Here is a 20,865-nt window from a genome sequence, read left to right as displayed (position 1 = left end):
GCGGGCCTGGGAGCGTGGGGGAAGGATGGGAATGGGGGGGGGGGTCACGTCTTGATGATTGTTATGCAAACGACCTGACGAAGAATGTGGGAGCTTTCAGCGTCTGCGGTGGGGTGGTGAGGGAGGCTGTTTATTTATTTGTCCATCTTTTTCCTCGTGCTGCTTGTTGGAATGACTTTCTTTATTTTAGTTGTAACAGTTGGAGGATAATGCAAAGGAAGACGCTGCCTGGGAATTCACCGTCTGTGGAAATGCGCCCCAGAGAGGAATAAAGCAGTCCTCACCTTGCTCTCCCCACCCGGACCCACTTTCCCCTCCCGCCTCGGCCCCCACCCCGGCACCACCATCACCCCCTTCCCTCCCCCCCACCTTCCCCCCTTTCCCACCCAGGTGTCGGACCAGACGGTCCCCACTTCCACCCTGCACCCCTTCTTCCCCCCCTGTACCATGAACACCAATGTCTGCGTGGAGCCCGGGCCGAGCCCGGAGGCCCCGGGCTTGCCCAAGGAAAGCCACCTGCCCGAGGGGGCCCTGAACAGCCTTGTGGATTACAACTCGGAGATGGAGCGCTACCGCTCCTTTGCCACCTCCTTCTACAAGACCAACGGGGGCGCCTTTCCGCAGGCGGCCAAGATCGCGCGCATCACCACCCCCATCTTCCCCAGCAGCGCCGCCGCCGCCGCGGCCGCCGCGCGCATCGGCATGTCCCCCTGGAACTGCGACAACGCGGCCACCGCCGCCGCCGCCACCGCCATGCTCTGGGGCAGTGGCGGGGGCGGCGGAGGCGGAGGCGGCGGCGGCGGGGGCGGCGGCGGGGGCGGCGGGGGCAGCAGGAAATCCTCCTCCGCCGCCGCCTCCTCCTCCGCCGCCTCCTCGGCGATCCTCCCCACCGGCGGTGGCGGCGGCGGCGGTGGTGGCGGTGGCGGCGGCGGCGGCGGCGGCGGCGGCGGCGGCGGCAGCAGGACCAGCATGCACCACCGAAACGACTCCCAGAGGCTGGGGAAAGCTGGCTGCCCGCCAGAGCCGTCGTTGCAAATGGCAAATACTAATTTCCTCTCCACCTTATCCCCCGAACACTGCAGACCTTTGGCGGGGGAATGCATGAACAAGCTCAAATGCGGCGCTGCTGAAGCAGAGATAATGAATCTCCCCGAGCGCGTGGGGACTTTTTCCGCTATCCCGGCTTTAGGGGGCATCTCATTACCTCCAGGGGTCATCGTCATGACAGCCCTTCACTCCCCCGCAGCAGCCTCAGCAGCCGTCACAGACAGTGCGTTTCAAATTGCCAATCTGGCAGACTGCCCGCAGAATCATTCCTCCTCCTCTTCGTCCTCCTCGGGGGGAGCTGGCGGAGCCAACCCGGCCAAGAAGAAGAGGAAAAGGTGTGGGGTCTGTGTGCCCTGCAAGAGGCTCATCAACTGTGGCGTCTGCAGCAGTTGCAGGAACCGCAAAACGGGACACCAGATCTGCAAATTTAGAAAATGTGAAGAGCTAAAGAAAAAACCTGGCACTTCGCTAGAGGTCAGAGGAGATGATTTCTTGTTTCCCAGTCTCCCCCCCTCCCTCCTCCCTCCCCTGTCCTCTCCCCTTCAGGGCTTCGTGTCTGGCTTCAAGATGCAGTACCCCTTTCCTGAAGCTTCATTCAGGTTGTAAGATACAGTTGTAGGTGGTTTGCGGAGGTCATGGCCTCTCCGCCACCCTCCCCAGCTGCACTTCGCCTGGAACCGCCCTCCATATGGGGAGGGCGCCCCTCCTTTTTAGCTCCGGGAGGAAAACTAATGTAATTGGTTTGAAAAATCAGAAGTTTCACATTCAATATGGTCAGAAATTTCCCTTGTTGGTTCAAAATGACCCCTCCCCCCTTATTATTTTTAAAAGCATCTCTGCCCAAAGGGTGGGACACATCACATTCTATATACTTTTATTGGGCGAGACTTATTAGTGGCCCAGTTGTAAAAGTGAGGACACAGTTTGTGGCACACAAGCCTACATTCCCATTAACACACACACACACACACACACAGAGTAATCATTGAAACGGAAATACATTAATTCAAAAGGGGATTTTCTACCCTCTTCTAGGATAATTTTCTCCTTACCATGACAAAATGTTTGTTTCCTCATTTTATTTTCTGCATACTTGGCATTTTTCTGGAAAGTGGATATAGTATAGAAAGCTGAACACCATTTGCAGTTTTTAAGGAGAGATGACTTAGAATAGATACAATTTGTAGCAGGTGATGGTAATTTTATTTAAGACTGTCTTACATAGCTTAGAAACAAATGATTCCTAAAACTCAGTTATAAAAAATATAAATTTGGGGTTCTGCATTTAGCAGATTAACCATTTTGTAGTCACAAAATTGTTCTATACACCAAGCACTGTTTTGTTGGACACCCTATTTGGTCAATAATAGTTTCTTTTTCCTATATGCCCTTAAAACAGACAACGTACAGATTATCACTAAATTACTTGTTAAATTAGGCTTTTAATTATGTTAAATACAAAGATTGATGTGTTTGGTGGAAATTTCGTATGGTGACCTGATCAAAACAAAAGGGGAAAAAAATGGAAAATCAGAGGTAAATGGGTTTGGTGGTATATTTAGTAAAGAAATATGAACAGGTAATCATATTTAGCCTCTTGATATAATTTACAGAGTAGATGGCTAAGTGTTCATATATAGGTGGTGGATGTAGCATTAGGGAATATTCAGTGGGCTGGATTGTAGGCTGAGAGCGGTTCTCACAAGTTAGTATCAGAGGGAAATCTGCACATTCTTTTAAAAAATTGTGAACGTGGCTTAAAGGAGTTTTCTCCAAGAAGGACTGGTCTTTAAAAGGAGAAGGGAAAAGAGTTAAAGATCTTTGCGTGTTTGAACACAAGTAAGATACAGTTTGGTTTTTTTAAGTTGTATTAATATAAGTCAAAGCAAATAGCACTTTGGAATTCCCTCAAAATCAATTTATATTGATATCATTATTGATTATGATCAATTCCATCAAAATATTGCATTGATTCCTCTTTATAAAAGAACCCATCTCTGTTGAAAGTTTGACTTTACTCCAGGGTGGTTTATTACATTTCCTTTGGCAACTCTGCTTACGCAAAGATAACAGCAATTATAAAGGCGTAGGTCCATGTGTTTTCTTAGGTGGCAAAAATTAGTTTTTAGCTTTGAATGATCTTCTCTGGATTAATATAACTTCTCTAGGTCTCTAAGGCCCATGGGCAGTTAAAATTCAGTTCATACTAAAGCCTCCTGTTATTGCCCAGTTGATAGCACTACATAGCTTTTTTTTTTTTTTTTCCTCTCAAACTATAGTATCTAGGATTATAAAATCTAGAATTATAGATTTGGTGTTGCTAAGTGGCCTTCAACTTTTGCTAGACTCATGCACTGCCTTCATCCCAATTTAGGGTATGTAGTAGATAGGACCACTGAATAATTCTCATTTATTTAGTAAGTAACCTCTCTGAACGAGTTTAATGTGAGTACCAAGAGGTTTTCTGCACAAGTTTCTATGCTGATTTATTAGTCTAAACAAATTTCATAAGTTTCCTTTTTTCTTCCTTTTGATAGTTTTCCCACAAACTTATCATGATCCTTAAGTTTCTTAGGCTTTTTGATCACAAAATTCCATAGTACTACTTTTTCTTCTCTTTTAAAATTCTGTTGATCTTCAGAAACTGGGGTGTGGATGGGAGGGGAAACACATTTCTCTCTTTGTAGAGCTCTCTGAAGATGTTCTCCTAGCTATACACCCCTTCCTACCAGAGAATTGTTCTTGGTTCAAAGCTAAGATTCTTAATGGAATGCAATTTGGCAGAAAGAAAGAAAAAGTTTTGTTTTTTAAAAATTTTAATTGGCTAACATTCTAACTAGGTCATTTTAAAGCGGCAAAGGCAGCATGATTGCCTTAAGCACATGTGTAACCACACAGTTATCGTTGTAGGAAACCAGCTGGATGCATGTCAGAGTGACAGGGTTTACATGACTGAACCAAAGCTGGAGCAGTGGTTGTGGGATGGTGAAAAGTACCCCTGCTGACCTGCTTCCCTCTCTAATTTGGTTTCTGTAACTTATCATCATCTGTGGAGATGTTTTAGATGTCAGGTAGACTCCCTGGCTAAGGATAGTGATTTGGGGATTCATTATGGATATCACCTGTGGATTTCAGGTGTAAGTTCAGTAGCGAATATTTGTTGACTTTAAATTATGGACACCAATTAATATCTGGATCATAGTCATCACTACTATTCTTATTTATCACTTCAAGCCCCATGTGCTCTTCTTTCCCTTTGACTTATTCTCATGCCAAATACTGGAGGCGTAATCAGATTCTCAGGGTAAGGAAACTGAAATTAAGACAGATTCACATAGATGTGTTGGGATTCTTGCCCACATTTTTTAAAGCCTCCCCTCTGGCATTCCTTTTAAAACTGCTTTACTTATTTCCACGTTTTCCTGCTTAGCCTCATGTTAAGAGCATCTTAATTCCTTAAAAATATATTAATAAAATCACCCCTTTATAGTATTCCATATGATAACAATGCACATAAAACAAACTTAGTTTTCCTATGATACTGTGCACTGTATAGTTGCATATAAGACTATTCATTTAGTCAATTACTCTACTAAAAAAATGATCACTGGTTATTCAAAGCAGTCATTACAAATTCTGTATGCCCCTGTGCAACAAAACTTATCTTAAAAACTTGTATCCTCAATGATCAATATTAAGTTCCCATATATTTTAAGAAATGTGATTACATAGTATGATAATACATTATATGACAGGCCTTTGTCTCACACAAAGGTAATCTCATACAAAGGGAATCCTGTAGTTTTTATATTCACAGCAGTTACATTTCTGATACTAAGATCTAACTTTTTTTAAATCTCCCAACCTGATATGACTCAAGGGAGAAAATTGTCCCGTGGGTAACCCCAGCCTCGTAGTCCCTGAACATTGTTCAGGTGACATGATTGATATCTGTGGGACAGCATTAGAGACCACACAGATCTGGTTTCTCTCCCATTAGCTGATTTATGGAATTACATTAGTAAGCAGTGCCTCGGGAGACTTCCCTGCCCCCGCTCTTGGCTCTCTGCTGAGCGTACACACCGCTGCCACCCAGGCTTTCTCTGAGCTAGAGGCAGGGGTTGGAAGAACATTAGAGTGAAGAGACTGAGAAACTGGAAAGTCAGGAAAAAGGATAATCTCATCTTCTTTCTTTTCTCTCTCTTAAAAATTTATCTGCTGAATGAACGGGCCCCAAATAATTTTCCGCAAGTTAGGTTGAGGTCCTAAGAGGTCTCGTGGAAAGCATCCAGATATTGCCCCACTCTTGGTAACTGGATTTCGAAGAGTGTTCTAAGGGAGGAGGGACACATTTCCTATATACGACGTTAAGTTCTAAGAGCTTCAACCACACAAATGGCAATTGTAAAATTCTGGACAGAGCATTGTCTGCGATTTTTGCAGGAAGGTGGCACCTGCTTCCCCACCTTTTCATTTGTAGACCACACATGAAATAGGTGTGTCACTCAAACTCAGACTCTGTATGGTTAAATAACAAAACCGGTCAACAATTGAACATGTCATATAAGATTTGGAAGTTTGTGACAAAAAAAACCTACAGGTAAAATACAAATGTTTCGTATCTTAAACTGCAACATACAACAGTTTGTCATTTTATATCATAGTTCAAAAATGAGTTTTCAGTTTCAAGAATCAAAAACATCCCAGTATAAAAATACACATTTTTGTTTTAATCAAAAGGAAAGAGGAAACTTTTCAAGAAATTCAAACCAAATGATAGTAGATTAACACTAGAATGTAATATAGAAATAACATAGGGAAAAGAGTCTGAATTTCATAAATGCTAAGGAAAAAAGCTCAGAAAAGTTCAGCTTTGACTAAAGGCAGAAAATAGATTTGTTGCCAAGACATCAAAGTGTAATGCAAGTCCAGTGAGATTCTTTCCATCACTAGATTTAATACAAGTTAGTCAAAGTTTTTTAAAAGAACCACACATTTTAAAATAATTCCTAAATGAAAATCATACCCCTTCTCATCCAAACATCATGCAAATTCTAACCAGTCTTTTGGATGGCAATTAGGAATAGTAGAATAAAAGCAATTAAAAGCATTTGTAAATTATCCTATAAGAATGTTTGTTTGAAGTTCAGCCATCATTAAACAAAATAAAAATAAACAATCAAAAAGCCAGTAACAACAAACTTTAGACTTTAATCATATAAAAGTATTTGGATATTTTAAGTGAGAATGGAAAGTATATCTAGTGATGAAGGAAAGAAAAGTTACTTGATTTTTAAACTTTTTAATGAATTGATTACTGAAGCATTGCTGCATATTTTGGTTAGTTTTAGTCAACTGTTCTCCTGGGTGAATAATTAAGAATTTTGCGCAGTGCAGACTTACAGATTGACAAATACAGGACAATTTAGTAAAATAGTCTGTAAGACTAAAAACTTAAGGTGTTTAAAACGACATGGGCATTTCATCCATATTTGTTCTAGAGTACAAGGTTGGAGACTGAAGAACTATGGCAGGGTGATCCTGGAGACACTGGTAGAATATTCCCTCTGGATATAAACGTAAACCAAAAAACTACTGGAGTGTTCCCCAGGAACAGGTTGAAGTGTATCTTAAAAAAAAACTCATCTGAAGTAGTTGGTGCTCTTAGAACTTACTGTTCAATCTCAATTGGTCAGATTGAATATGTAGTTTACTTTTACCAGAAAACAATTCACTTTTTAATTTTGCTTTGGAAAATTGTAACAAAATGTCCTACTATCCAATAAGTTTCACAAGCCTGGATATGCTTCAGTCTCTTACATTTATTTTTATTCATATTTTACAAATATTAAAAATGAGCTCATTCATCATATAAAAATATCTACTTAAATTAGTAGGTTAAATTCAAGATTTATTGAAAGGCCCATGTAAATATGCAAGTTGGAGAAAGGACTACTTCTCTTTCAGTTTTCCTCTTTATTTTATTTTATTTTTTATTTTTCTATATTTTTATTTTTTTGCGGTACGTGGGCCTCTCACTGTTGTGGCCTCTCCCATCGCGGAGCACAGGCTCCGGACGCGCAGGCTCAGGGGCCATGGCTCACGGGCCCAGCCGCTCCGCGGCATGTGGGATCTTCCCGGACCAGGGCATGAACCCGTGTTCCCTGCATCGGCAGGCGGACTCTCAACCACTGTGCCACCAGGGAAGCCCTTCCTCTTATTTTTGGATTAGTTTTTTAAAAGCAAAAATGAGCCCAAAATAATGGTAAAATCTTTCATCTTTATAAGTGTGATTTTTCAGTCACCAATTAGAACGTCAGATGATCTTGGCTGGGGAAGTAGAGCACTCTAGATAATATCATTTTTTTTTTTTTTTTAACAAAAACCTGTTTTCAAGACAGTACTTTCTTTGGTGGGATCAGTGTAAATTTTGAGGATTTTGTGCATGCATAATTGTATTCCTTCATTTGTGCTGCAATGCTTCTGCTCATTCTTAACATACTTTTTCATCTAGCATTTATGCTATTATCCTTAGTAGTTTCAAAATATCGAGGGAGGGACACACAGGTGGTTTTATCCTTCAGTCATATCTTGTTCCATCACATGCAAACACCTGTCCTGAAATTGAATTATTCTGCAGGGTAATCGAAAAGTCTCCCTCTATTCAGCATCACATGTTTTCTGTTGTTTATTGAGTTATGTTGCAGCATACTTCAGATGCGACAGACATTTAATAATGTTGAAGACTTAGCTCTGCAGGGGCTAAAAGGATCCCAGCAGGCTTGTTAACTTCTACTCTAAAACATTATGAGAAATATTTTTTTCTCTGTGAAACTCCAAGGCTTTCTCTTAATTTATTTCAAGAACATAAGAATCCATAGCCAGGTATGAGAGCGAACCTGTGAAATTTTTTTGTTTTTCTATTTTTTTGATCTTTAACCTATCGATATCACGTTACATTTCTTACTCAGAAGACAGTGGCAAAGCAAACAACTGCTTTTCCAAAGAACTAATAGCTAAAGATGCATTTCTTTGGCTGATATAAAACCAAATATAAATTATATTTAGAAAAAACAAACTACTAGTTTCTTGGCTTTTCACTTATTTTATAATTAAAAATAATATTTGGGCCCTTGTGGCTACATTTAGGTGATAGATTGTGGGAAGAGCCACTAGTTTCAAGTAACTTACCAGTTGAACAATATTAGCTCCATCAGCATTACTTCTCTGAACTTTATTTCCTCAACTGTGAAATGGACATAGTAATACCAACCTTCACTACAACTTTTAATATTGTGTGTAGGTTCATGTTCTTTGTATACTGATAGATGCTATACGATTTCTCGTTCCTAATTTAAAGTCATCAATAAAAAGTAGAGGAGAAGACAATTACATTTACAGATAATTCAGTATACCAACAAGTTACTTACAGTTATCAGAAATTAAAGCCCATGTAGACTATTTTGTGGCTTTGAGTTTTCTGAATATTTGTCTTAATCATCCAGTTCACCAAAGATCTGGCATGATTTCTCCTGGAAAGAGATAAACCTGATAAACAAATCCTCCTTCCTCACCAAAGGCACACCACTACCATAAATTTCTGTATCTTTTAATAGATTTTGTGTGTGTGTGTGTGTGTGTGTGCATTTCAACTCAATACCTTTTTTTGGCTACTATTTCCTTTATTTGGACAGACACAGGAGTTGATCTAAATGTGCCTTTGTGAGTTTAAGAAAATCATTGTAAGAAATGGTTAAATGCTCGTCACAGATTCTGGTTGGAGAAAGTATTTACAAACACTGGAAAATTGTAGAGTTACTCTTGTTTTCGAAGATGGGGTGTGTGTGTGTGTGTGTGAGTGAGTGTGTAGGAAGTTAAACAGGTAGATACACATTTTGAGATTAAAAAGTGAAGTGACTATGCAGAGCTTTTTCTTTTTAATAAGAAGAGAGTATTTATGAAATGAAGAACGTTAGTGAGCAATAATAGAAAATGTTGTTGGTTTTCTGGGAGAAAATAGTGATAAGCCCTAAAAGATTTGGAATACTAACCAAGAAAGCTTTAAAAATGAAAAAGAAAGAGATATTCAAGCCAGGGTGCAATGCAGTATCTAGAAGAAGTTCTGTCAGGATAGGGTATGGAAGTCTGCTTTGCTGACTATAACTGCTGAAGCAGTTATAGAAGTTTTGCAGAGAATGGAAACAATAAAGGGGGGAGATAATGTTTTCATGCTTGACTCAATACATTTGGTTAGGGAGTCAGAGCTGAGTCTAAAGTTCAGTGGAGTGGCCGCTGAATTAGAGACAAGGAAAAACAGATTGTGTTTTAGCTGGTGTTATTATGTTTACTTATGCCTTTGAAACATTTGGTAGAATAACTCCCGAGTGGAACTGAATACTTCCAAGATGGGTGGAAGATGGGATTCCATTTAGGTGTCATATTCATCTAAACTCATATTTCAGAGGACGTTCTGGAGCAAGTGAAGAAAAGTGTCAAACTATGGGGGAAACTGTGGTGAAAGTGCTGCTTCTTGCTCAAGGACTTAAAAAAAACCTCTGGATGATTGATAGTATCAAAAGGATAGAGATCAAGTAGGATGAGAGAAGAAAGGGATAAATGTTTATAGAGCAGGAAGAGTCATGGGCATTTCTGTGTATTTCAGCAAATCTGGCAAATTCTGGAGAAGATGTATTTTCTTTAAAACTTTACAGAGTGAAAAGAGATGAAATAAATTTTTAAAAGAATAATAGGCTATATAGATTTAATTGGAAATGATGATTATGAGTGATGGTGAATCAGTGGCAGAAAAATAACTGTGCTGGGCAAAGACTTCTCTATGGGAAATGTTTATAGGTTAAAGGAGATCAGGGATGGTTTTAATGGAGTCGAGAATAAGGAAAAGAGATAAAATTCTCAGTTGTATGTAGATGAATGCAAAGTGAGATGTGGCATCTTCTCAGAAACACTCAGTGTGCTCTAATTGTCAGTCATGAAAAACAAAATAGAGAACACTAGCCTTTAAATGCCAAAGGATATACATATTGGTTCTTCTATGTAAGGCTGCTCTCCATAGAGTTAAATGCGCTATGAAGTGGAGTGGTTTTGGATTTTCCTCATGTGATGCTTTTCACATGTACATGTTATTTGTATGGTGTGAAGCTGTGTTTTGCAAACTGCAGGAGACAACACATTAGTGGTCCATGAAAACCAATGTGTTGGCTTATCGCCAGGATTTTTAGAACATAGAATAGAATGGAATGCAGCAGAAAATATACGTGTATCACATGTAGTAAGAGTACATATTGTTAAACTTTTGTTTCAGTTATGTATGTACACATAAATGTATGTGTATGCATGTATTAGGCTGCTATGTAGAATGTATTTCCAACTGTTGATTGCAGTCAAAAAAGCTTGAAAAACACTAGTTTAGTGACAGCCACAACACTATTGAACAAATCTGTAGTGAGGAAAGAAATTACATTTGTAAATGGAACAATGTTACCAAGATAAAGAGTAAAATGTAAATGTGTTTCTATAAGCAGTGTGTCTTTACTTCTCCTAGGCAGGTCTGTACCTAGAAGGTATATTCATGAATTCATGGTATATGCTAAACACATGGTAAACCCTTGATCAATTCAATTCAATTCAACATATCTTTAGGTAGGAACTGTTATTTTCTGAGATTTGTAGTAAGTGCTGTGGATACATACACACATCTTCGCTTAAGGAACTCAAACTTTTCCTTATTCCTAACTGCCTTTTTAAAATACCTATGTCATTCCCTAATTCTACATCTTAATCTTTCATCCAAGATAATTAGCTCCCTACTTACATTCTTAATTCTCAGCCCCCCAAAATGGACGCATTTCAAGTGATATAATTGTATCTTTAGAAAACTCTGAAAGCAATCTCACACCTATTTAAAAGCCTTGGGATTCCTTAATTCATCCTTGGCCTAGTTGTTCCCAGATCTAGATAAGAAACACATACTGCTATCTGTGATTTCTACTTGGCTACCTCATGTGGTTATGTTGTGTAGTATTAAGTTTTCTATTAGTACTCCAGAATTTTTCAAGGAATAAGAAAAGAAAAAGGAATTCTTGCCTTGAACATACTGAGAATCTACAGTATGACTTGTTATATCAAGCATATTTTACAGAGTACTGGAAACCCTTGTATGACCTGAATAAGAGAAAGAGCTATATTGAAAGAAAGAAATAAAGGAAGGAAGAAAAGAAGAAAGGGAGGGAGGGAGAGAGGGAAGACAGGCAGACTGTAGTGTTATAGATTAAAGAGAAATGAGAAAGGAGCATGTTGGCAGAAAGGATTGTCATGTTCAAGGTCATCTTTTTGAGTCTGGTTTAAATAAGAAATTAGTAGAAATGGTTAATGCCTCAAATTTTATTTGAAAGATGCCATGAGTCTGGGTTTAGATTCACTAGAACCACTCAGCATTTTTTCTTTTCATTTACCATAGTGGATAAAATAGTTTCATGTAAACTAACTAGATTTTTTTTCCTTCTAATTTCTCTTTAAGAGTAATTTGCTCAAGTCTGTAATTAGAAACATAGAAATGCCAAGATGGGAAAACTGATGCTAAAAATTGATGATGGTGTTTAGGGAGATAGAGGCCATCAGCATCTATAAACAACTAACTGTTCAAAAATATCAGTGTAATTTTTAAGGGGTTATACAGAGAATTTCCTGGAAAATACAGAATTGCACATATAGAAAAGAGTCCAGAAAAATGATGAAAAGAATATTAATCACTAGAGCTTATAAATCCTGTGCCTGAAAAAGGTTAGGCTTATTAATTTACTCTACTAGTTAGTTAACTATGCGATTGTGACTCTGTTTGCATGAAGATGGAGTACATGATACACATAGAAAAAGAAGTAGTACATGGAAATTCCCTGCGGAGAAATTTGACTCTTAAATTAAGGACTTGCTCTAGAACAAGATATGGTGATACCATGTTAATGCAGACTGCTTCACAGTGTATGCCCTCTTAATGAGGGAGATTAACCAAAATACATTTCTAAAGAGCCAAGTAACATGTAATAACTTGATTAAATTAAAATTGTTGACTATATACCTTTTAATTTTATTATTTAAACAGAAAATTAAGGGAAGAAACCAAGAAGTCAGCATGACTGTGAATTTAAACATTCAGTGTAATGGCAATTGCGGTTATTAAAAAGTTTTTTTTTTTAAAGAAATACTCCAAGCAACATGTGATTCTCAGAAGTATAGTTTTAATCAAGTACATTATTTTGCTGATAATATCTAATGACTGTGAAATGTTTGGAATTTTCTCTAAGTTCCTCCAAGCAATTAATGGACATAAAACATGCTTTGGTTTCTAGGCTGGGTCTATCTCAGTGGTTGGCTTTTTGTCATAGAAGATACTGAACCAAATGAAGTTCAGTGACTACATTCAAAATATTATAGAACTTAGCCCAAGAGGAATTTTCTATTAAACTTATTTTCACTTTTTATGTAATATAGAAAAAAATGAATATTTCTCAAACTCCCACATCTCTAATAATCAAAAAGAAGCACCATAATTTGAATTTCTTATAGAGATTAGGTGTAACTATTGTATTTTATTTGAATAGAAGTTAGAGGCTGTCCAAATCATGGCTTTGATGGTTTCAAAAATCACCTCAAAAAAAAAAAAAAACCTCAAGTTTTTTAACTGACCTCCCATTTCTTCACATTTTATGTGAATATTTCTTCTCTTCAATAAAAGGTGACAGTTCACTGTCTGCTTTAAAAAAATAACCAAAATTTAAAAAAATTGTCCAACAACTTGGTCATGAAAAGAATGCTGGTGGTGTTTTCAATAGCTAATTAGCAATGATCTCACCTAAAGGTATTGTTGTAGTCAACAGGAATCAGTAGAGTGACTTTGAGGGGAGATAGAATTATTTAACTTGTGTCTGCCATATATATATATATATATATATATATATATATATATATGCATTCATACATTCATATATATGTATGTCTATTCAGATTCATTATCATATAACCATATATTTTTTCATAAAGATTTAAACATATTGGCATATATAAATAAAATTAACTCTAGATATTTTAATCATTCTTGACAGTATTGATTTTATTAACCTGATTTTTGCTTTTTTAATATCAATTTTACTTTTAATTTCCTTTCACACTTCCTCTTATACATAGGTTAAAAATAATAGATAAAATATTTTTTCAAAAGCATCTTTTAAATTTATGGATTGTTGAAAATTTTTTCTCTTTCTGCTTATCCTGGTACCATCCCTATTATAGTTTATTTTTATAAATCCAGGACTATTTTAATCACTAAACTACCCATGTGTAACACAATAAATTTGCTTATTGTTGGAAGGATGTGGTTTGAAGTGTTTTTACCAAAAGCAATTGAAATATAATCCTATATAGCATTAATCAAGACACTTGCCTAAATCAAGTAGTTACATTAGATACTGAGGCCAAAAGTGGGTGCCTTTTTTGGCCACTTCTGGACCAGTGGGAATTTTGGTGTCAACCTGTTACTTCTCTTCCTACCAACCCACTCCTTCCCCATATACACACACACCCACCTTTGGACAGTTGTTTTCCGTACTGGCTCTACCACCATATTGACTTGATTTAGCACCTTTCCAACATAGTATATAATCTCATCTTTCCATTTACAAAAGTTAGCTAAGTTTAAAGTCATGCCATCACAGTGGTGATGGGGAGGGTGGTGGTATTCTCATAGGAGGGGGGAAGAGGAAGAGCCCTCATATTTGCAAGGCAGAAGAAGTAGCAGGAGCAATAGCCCACAGGGAATCAATCCTAATGAAAAAGCCATCTCTAGTTCCACCATTAATCAGAGAAATCCTGGCCCCAAATGTCAGTTTGGAAACCAGAAAAGTGGAATGCTCCTTATAATCATATTTAAGACCTCCAAAAATGTGGGTCATAAAAGTTATGCAGTTACTTATTTGGTGCTTTCTCCCTTTTAAAGAGGGGTCTAATATTCCCATTAGTGGTATTTGATAGGTGTTTTTAGTTTACATCTGGATCATGGCCAAAATAAGGTGTGAGTATACCAAAGACTTGTACAGTTATATGATGAATGAATCTGAATTATGAGAAAAATTAATCTGGTAGACAGCACATATATGATACATGTAAATTACAACAGGACAGAATGAGAAAGTAAGTTAGGTGTACTTTGAAAAGGGGAAACAGTGTATACTTATATTAATCCATATATTTTAAAATATTGGAATTGTTAAAATATGAAGTTATTTTTTATTATAATAACAGTAAATTATTGGGCTGTGAGTTTATCATTTATCATAAATTAATTGTTCTCTCAAACTTACTGAACTATGCTATACCTGTGCTTGCTAATAATTCTACTATAGTTATTGGATTATAGTTTTTAAAATATACTATTTGTAAATAGGATATAGAAAAATATTTTTGCCTAAAACATCTTGAGGAGTCTCTAACATTTACTAGGTATAATTTTAGACCATAACTACTGATCATCCAAATTTGTAATAATGTGCATGTGTGTGTGTCTTCACATTCACAATATTGTACAGTATATGTAATACAATTTTCCATTTCTCCAATTAGGTTTTGAAATTTTGTTGGTACAAAAATTAAGAACCTATATAACTTGATATTTTAGCATTTTTTGTGAATCAAATCAGAAAAAAAGTAGTTTTTTTTTTAACCATGAGGAATCCTTTTCCTTTTGTTCAGCCACAATACCCCAAAGTTTGAAAGTTTCATATGAAGCCAAAACAAATATAATCAAATGTCTAAAGGCAAACAATGATTCCTGCTATTCTTTTTTTGTCATATTTATTCATGTACTTCCTGTTGCAGAATTTCAGTGATTCATTAAGGTTTTCAAGTTCTAGTGCAAAGAGGTAAATCAAATGCGGTGAGGGGTTCCAATTTCAAGGACTTAGATGCTCAGAAGTCTAAGAAACTTATAGTGGAGCTTCTCACAGTGAAAACAAAAGTTTTTATTTGAAATATATGTATTACAAAAGAGTTTATAAGAAGCTGTATTGGCTAACTACAATTCGAAATTGCTTTGCTTTTGGTTGGAAAAAGCATACTTCCCATAATTATATGGGGATCGGAAAATGATCGGTGTTTATGTTTCTTTAATTAATAATAAATGGGGAAACAGGAAATTATTTTTTGATTAATCTAAGAATAATGGTACCCCAAAATACTGACTTCAGCTTGGGAAGTATTGTATTAGAGCCATCCTGTTTCACAGTAGAATTCTGAAGGCCTATGTGAATCACTGAGACTTTTGGATTAGAAACTACATGAATAAATATTGGAAAGATATAGTTAACTTTAGTTACAGAATTTGCTAATGTCTTAATTATTATCTCAATTTATAACTTTTATGCATTCTGAAGTGAATTTCAGCATCGAGTTGTCTTTTATTTGCTCTTTAAAAACTCATGTCTAGCTTTATTAAAAATGATTAGTTTTGTTTGGTGTCCTGAATACTGCAACATTTTACATATTGTATCTAGCTAGACGTGAATAGCCAATCCCATATAAATTCATATGTAGGAAAGTATAGATACCCAATTTCAGTTTTTAGGAGATGAGTTTTTATTAGGCTTGACATATTTTAAACAAGAGTATGTAGGTGCATGCCCGACCTAAAGATACCACAGTTCACATGACTGCCTACCAAGCACCAAAAGAGAAAGTTATGCTCAAATTCTTAAGGTAGCAGATTTGGGGATGTTTACTGATTTTAGGTCATTTAATTATTTTTTCATTGCTGATTTAATGAAAATCAAGCTGAAATACATTTCTGCCAGAGACATATTGATAATTTTTGTATTCATTTTTTTAAAGAAGTAAATGTAAAACGTACTTAGATTTGGATTATATAATTATTTTATTCAATAATTTGCCTTTTAAAGTTATTTAGGAGGAAAACAGAAGGCATTCCTTTAAACTTGAAGGTCATTCTGGGTCTGGCTCTTGTAGGGGTGAATTCCTTGGAACACCATGCTTTACAGCAGTACCAGGAGAACTGGGGGCTGCAGGTTTCTCCCCAGGCCTCCTGGGAGCAAGGCTGCTGTTTGCCAGTGTTTGCACCGGTGTGAGCGGTGAAGACTGCCTTAAACAATGCTGATCAACTCAATTCTATTCTTTACCTCCCCACCCCCTTCTCTTCCTGGGGAATCTGGCTTCCCTGTCACTCAGGATAACGATTTCCTGCAAGCATCACTGAGATCCAGAAAGTCACTGTAATCTCATCAAGAATGTGATTCCCCAGCTGGGACTCTTGAATTTATATAACCTGAAAGTAGCTGGTTAGGGTGCTTAATCCACCACATTGGTGTGGTGAAGCCCCCCAACCATTTAAAATAGAAGGCCTCTTACAAAGACGACCTCATTAGAGAAGATATGTCCCCAAATTAGGACAGACTTAATTAGAACCCATAATTTAACCCAATGGTTTACATATGAAAACAGTGTTGCTACCCCCATTCTGGCTTAAAAGAATCAATCCAGGCCTTAAGGAAATTTCCAGTGAGCCCAGTGAAAATTGGGCAGGAGATTGGATATACATCTGTTTTGTGTGGCCTGTGGGATGCTGAAGCGTTTTGTTTCTTTTTTTAACCCTGGAATAAAACTTAGAGAATCCTCACTTCAAGTTTCTGGTGAATGCCTTGAAGATTTGTTCCAATTAATGCACCAGTGATTTTCCTAAATCTTCTCACATATTTTAGGTGATTTCCCAACTAATCATTTTTAGGGTTCAACCTCAAAGATCTTAATATAAGGGAGAAATAATTTTTAATAGGTGCATCCCTGCTTACCTTCTCCCTTTCCCTGTAGCAATAAATTGTCTGTATCCTTATTTTTGGAGATACATACTGGTCTCAAAATTGTATACATACTAATATGTACACATCACAGTGCAATTTTGTGACAGGTCATGACAGTAAAGAAAACTAGCTCTCTGCTTTTCTCATATCGTCATTATCTAATTACTATTTAGTGCTAACAAGCATTGAGAAGCGATTATCTTTTTCCTTACAACAATGACCTTTGATCTCGGGTGGCATTTTATAAAGCTTGCTTTTCCTAAATATTGCAGATGAAATTGAGTGGTGGAAAGGGGCACAGGAAGAGCCAAGAATTGGAAGAGAGATTTAAAAATGAAACTAAGACATAAGGAGTTCATCTCATTTAAAAAATGTGCTCCATATATTTCTTCTGTTTATCTTCATAAACATATATGTTTATCAGGATACAAGATATATAAGTATATACTTACAGTCTTATTTCCAGTTGGCATCTGAGAGTAAGTTGGCATCTCTTTGTCACATACTGTACACATAAATGTGAATATATATGGATATATATGCACATGTTTATTTTTCATGTGTGATTCTGCAATGCATGGATATGCTTAGATCTAACTTATCTTGTTAAAAATGACTACATTTATATAAGTATGCATACTTATATAAAATTTATTCTTAGTTGGCATCAAGCAGCAAGTTAACATCTGGTGTAAACTAAGTTTTCATTTACTGCTTATATATATATGTGTGTGTGTAAAGCACGAATATTAAGATGAATGAATATATTTTCTTATTATTTCATACAGTACTTTTAATAATAATTAAATAAGTGTAATGAGCATATATAATTATATATATCATTTAAAAGTTACTTTTTTAGAAGTAGTAAAGGGGTTTTTCTCACCAACCAAGTCAAATGATGGGGATCCAGGTATGCGTAGTGAACTGGCGAGAAGAAGACAGATTAACCCATGAGGAGTAGGGAGTACAATATTAGTAAGTACTATTTTTATGGGAATAATGGAACTTTTTGTTTGTGATTTTAGAAAATATTCACAAGTTTTAATATTTTTTGTATACCTATATGTAAATTTGAATTAGACAGCGTTAGTTTGTTCTTAACACGTTCATTGTGAAATATATCATGTTGACTATGAGCACAGTTTTTTTAAACTTCTATTTAAAGAGATAAGCCAAAATGGTTATTTTATTCATTTAAATTTCATTTGACCTCTCAATTAACACAGTTTTATTTTTAGATGACATTGCTACAGTAGGACGGTGTCAACCAAATAAGTCATATATGAGAAAGTAAATAAAAGCTAACCTCAATTATTAAAGAGTGTTTGTAGTAGAATTTTTCATGTATTTTCTGAAAATTCAAGTGCTGTTAACACTGTCTTAAGATGTGTTTACAAGGGATGTGTGTGTGTGTGTGTGTGTGTGTGTGTGTTCTTTTATACCTACTCAGTATTTTGGTAATATTCAACATCCCAATTTACATACTTACTAATCTATAGCAGCTGTTTTATAGGCTACACAGGCCTGTTGGACAGGTCTAAGGAAGAAAATCAACTTCTTTTTGCCCTCCAGGAAAATTTACTCTTAGCTTGTTTTTCCTCATGTATCATCAATATGTACTCATGTGATTCTGTTTTATAAAGAAGAGTATGGCATGATGAATGACTGTAACGTTAATATATAAAGGAAAATTTGATAGCTTAACTACTGTTTATCCAACGAAAAACCCCACAGTAACTGTAAGCTTCTCGTTAAAAGGATTGCTCATACATTTAGTGCTGGCTTATTACTCCTTTGGAAAACTATAGTATTTTTCTGGTGCAAAAGGATCATTATGCTCCACTGAGTATCATTGGTTAGTTACAAGTTTGTCTCATATGTATGACATTAATTTGTTGCAAATGCAGACATTTTAAAATAGTGGTATATTTTGTCCGTATAGTTCTCATTCCATTATATGTAGGAATGTTTAGCATTAGTAGTTATTAAATATAGACGTAATATTGATGTTATATTTGTTGTCCTGTCGTAAAAGAAATTCTCCAGAATAAATAAATTACTTCACTGAATTCTGAACATCAGCCTTACATAGGCTGCATATGTATGTAGCAGATACAGATTTTAAGTATGCTTGCTGGCTCTAGCAAGCGTACTTAAAATGCAGCCTATGTAAGGCTGATGTAAGTATATACTGTATCTGGTCTTCCTACTATTGGCTAATAGTTTGAACCTCCCCCTTTCTTCTGATTGCCATCCATGTTCTAGGCTGTGTGTCCTATATTTTTTAGACCAATATGTTTTAATCATTATATTTAGTAAATTATCATTAAATTCAATATTCTAATTTTTGTAATATTCTAAGATTAAACATTTGTTTTTTATTAAATGTTGAAATATACAAGTCATTATGTTGTGTATAGCTGACTGAAAATATTACTGAAGTGTAAAGGAGAAAAATCTAATTTTATATTGACATAGAAAGAAAGCTTAACTTGTTTTCTTGCTCTTTTTTTATAGAGAACACCTGTTCCCAGCGCTGAAGCATTCCGATGGTTCTTTTAAAGCAGTAGTATATCTTATTTTCAAGGCATTTGGAAGTGAAAGGCAAACTAAATGTCTTGTTTTAAGAAACTGCTTAGTCCACCACTGAAGAAAATATCCAGATATTATTTTCATTTTATGTATAGGGGTTTCTTCAAAAAAAAAAAAAAAGGAAAAGAAAAGAAAAAAGACATATAAAAATAATCTGGGAGCTTGGGGAATTGGCCAGTCTATTTACTTTCAATACCCTGATTCTTTCTTTGATGTAATTTAGCTATCCTAGTGAAGTTGTTGTCTATTTTGAAAGTGGCTGTAAAAAATAAGTTTGGGTAAGCCCCTGCTGTAAAATCATGTATCTTTGCAAAGTACATATCTATACTTCATTTTCAAATATATGTGTTTCAGTACTGTAAACTGTACAGATAGCAGCTTGTATTTTGTGTGTTTAGACACAAGGAGACAATCATCTCTGAGCATCTATGGAGATTAACAGTTTGTACACAACAGTCTGGTTCTGCGAGTTAAATCTGGAGCAATAAATTTTAGCTTTAAATATTTTTTGCCAGTTGTTTCTAGGAGCAGCAACAGCAGTGGCATGTTTTGCCATGCATCTTTCCGTAGAGACTTGATGCCAAGTTTTATGAGACTAAAAGATGATGATGCATCCAGCAATTACCTTCAGTTGTATTGTTCTAAGAGGGGAAGATGTTAGGAAAGTTTCAATTAATCTTTTGAGCACTATATTAGAGTAGTGGTTATGCACTTGCATTGCTTACAAACGAGCTGTACAGAAGGGTATACCTCCCAAATCCTTAGTGTAGTTGACTTGTCTCGGGTGGCACTGTAAGGCGGAGTACTCAGAGTAGTTGGAACATGCAGAATCAGTTGTATAATTTTTTTTTTCTTTAAACTTTTTTCTAGGATACAGGATAAAGTATCATATCTTAGGGGAGAAATTTATGACTGACTTTATTTTTCCCCAGCCCAACATGGGTGGTATGTATTTTTTTGTTTGTCTGTTTTTTGCTCTTTTTCTTTTTTGGTAGAAAAAAAATAAACACTTAATAAAATGTACCCAAATGTTTAAATTCCATGTATGATATTAAAAGGGTAGTTTTGTTTTAAAATTTGAATACGTAAAGGCCTCCTGCATGAGGCATGGCTAGGTACATTTTTAAATTCAAAAGAATGAAATACATTCATGAAAGTGAGGCTTTTAAATCGCTTTTTATCTCCCTTTCTCACAGCCTCCTGGTTGCAGTGGTAGCCTTCCCCTAGGCCCTCAGTGGAATGTTCCATTGCTTCCATTCCCATTTTTGTCACTGGATGCTTTCATTCCTGAGAAGGCAGGACCACAGTCTGTGGAATTCCATAAATGCAAACAGCCCCTAAACAA

The 20,865-nt window shown here is 36.4% G+C and overlaps 1 protein-coding gene across 1 annotated transcript; it reads left to right on the top strand.

Moving 5' to 3' along the window:
* Window positions 1–447: 447 nt before the first annotated feature.
* On the top strand, window positions 448–19,960 carry CXXC4 (CXXC finger protein 4; the record flags this gene model as incomplete). Its single annotated transcript, XM_082653155.1, has 2 exons — window positions 448–1,521; window positions 19,446–19,960. The coding sequence occupies 2 exons, from the start codon at window positions 448–450 to the stop codon at window positions 19,488–19,490; spliced, it is 1,119 nt and encodes a 372-aa protein (XP_082509281.1). The 3' UTR covers window positions 19,491–19,960.
* Window positions 19,961–20,865: the final 905 nt, after the last annotated feature.

The sequence above is a fragment of the Grampus griseus genome (assembly GCF_964374135.1).
Source record: "Grampus griseus genome assembly, chromosome: 4".
Taxonomy (NCBI): Eukaryota; Metazoa; Chordata; class Mammalia; order Artiodactyla; family Delphinidae; genus Grampus; species Grampus griseus.
The sequence above is the reverse complement of the archived record's forward strand: the minus strand, read 5'-3'. Positions and strand labels throughout refer to the sequence as shown.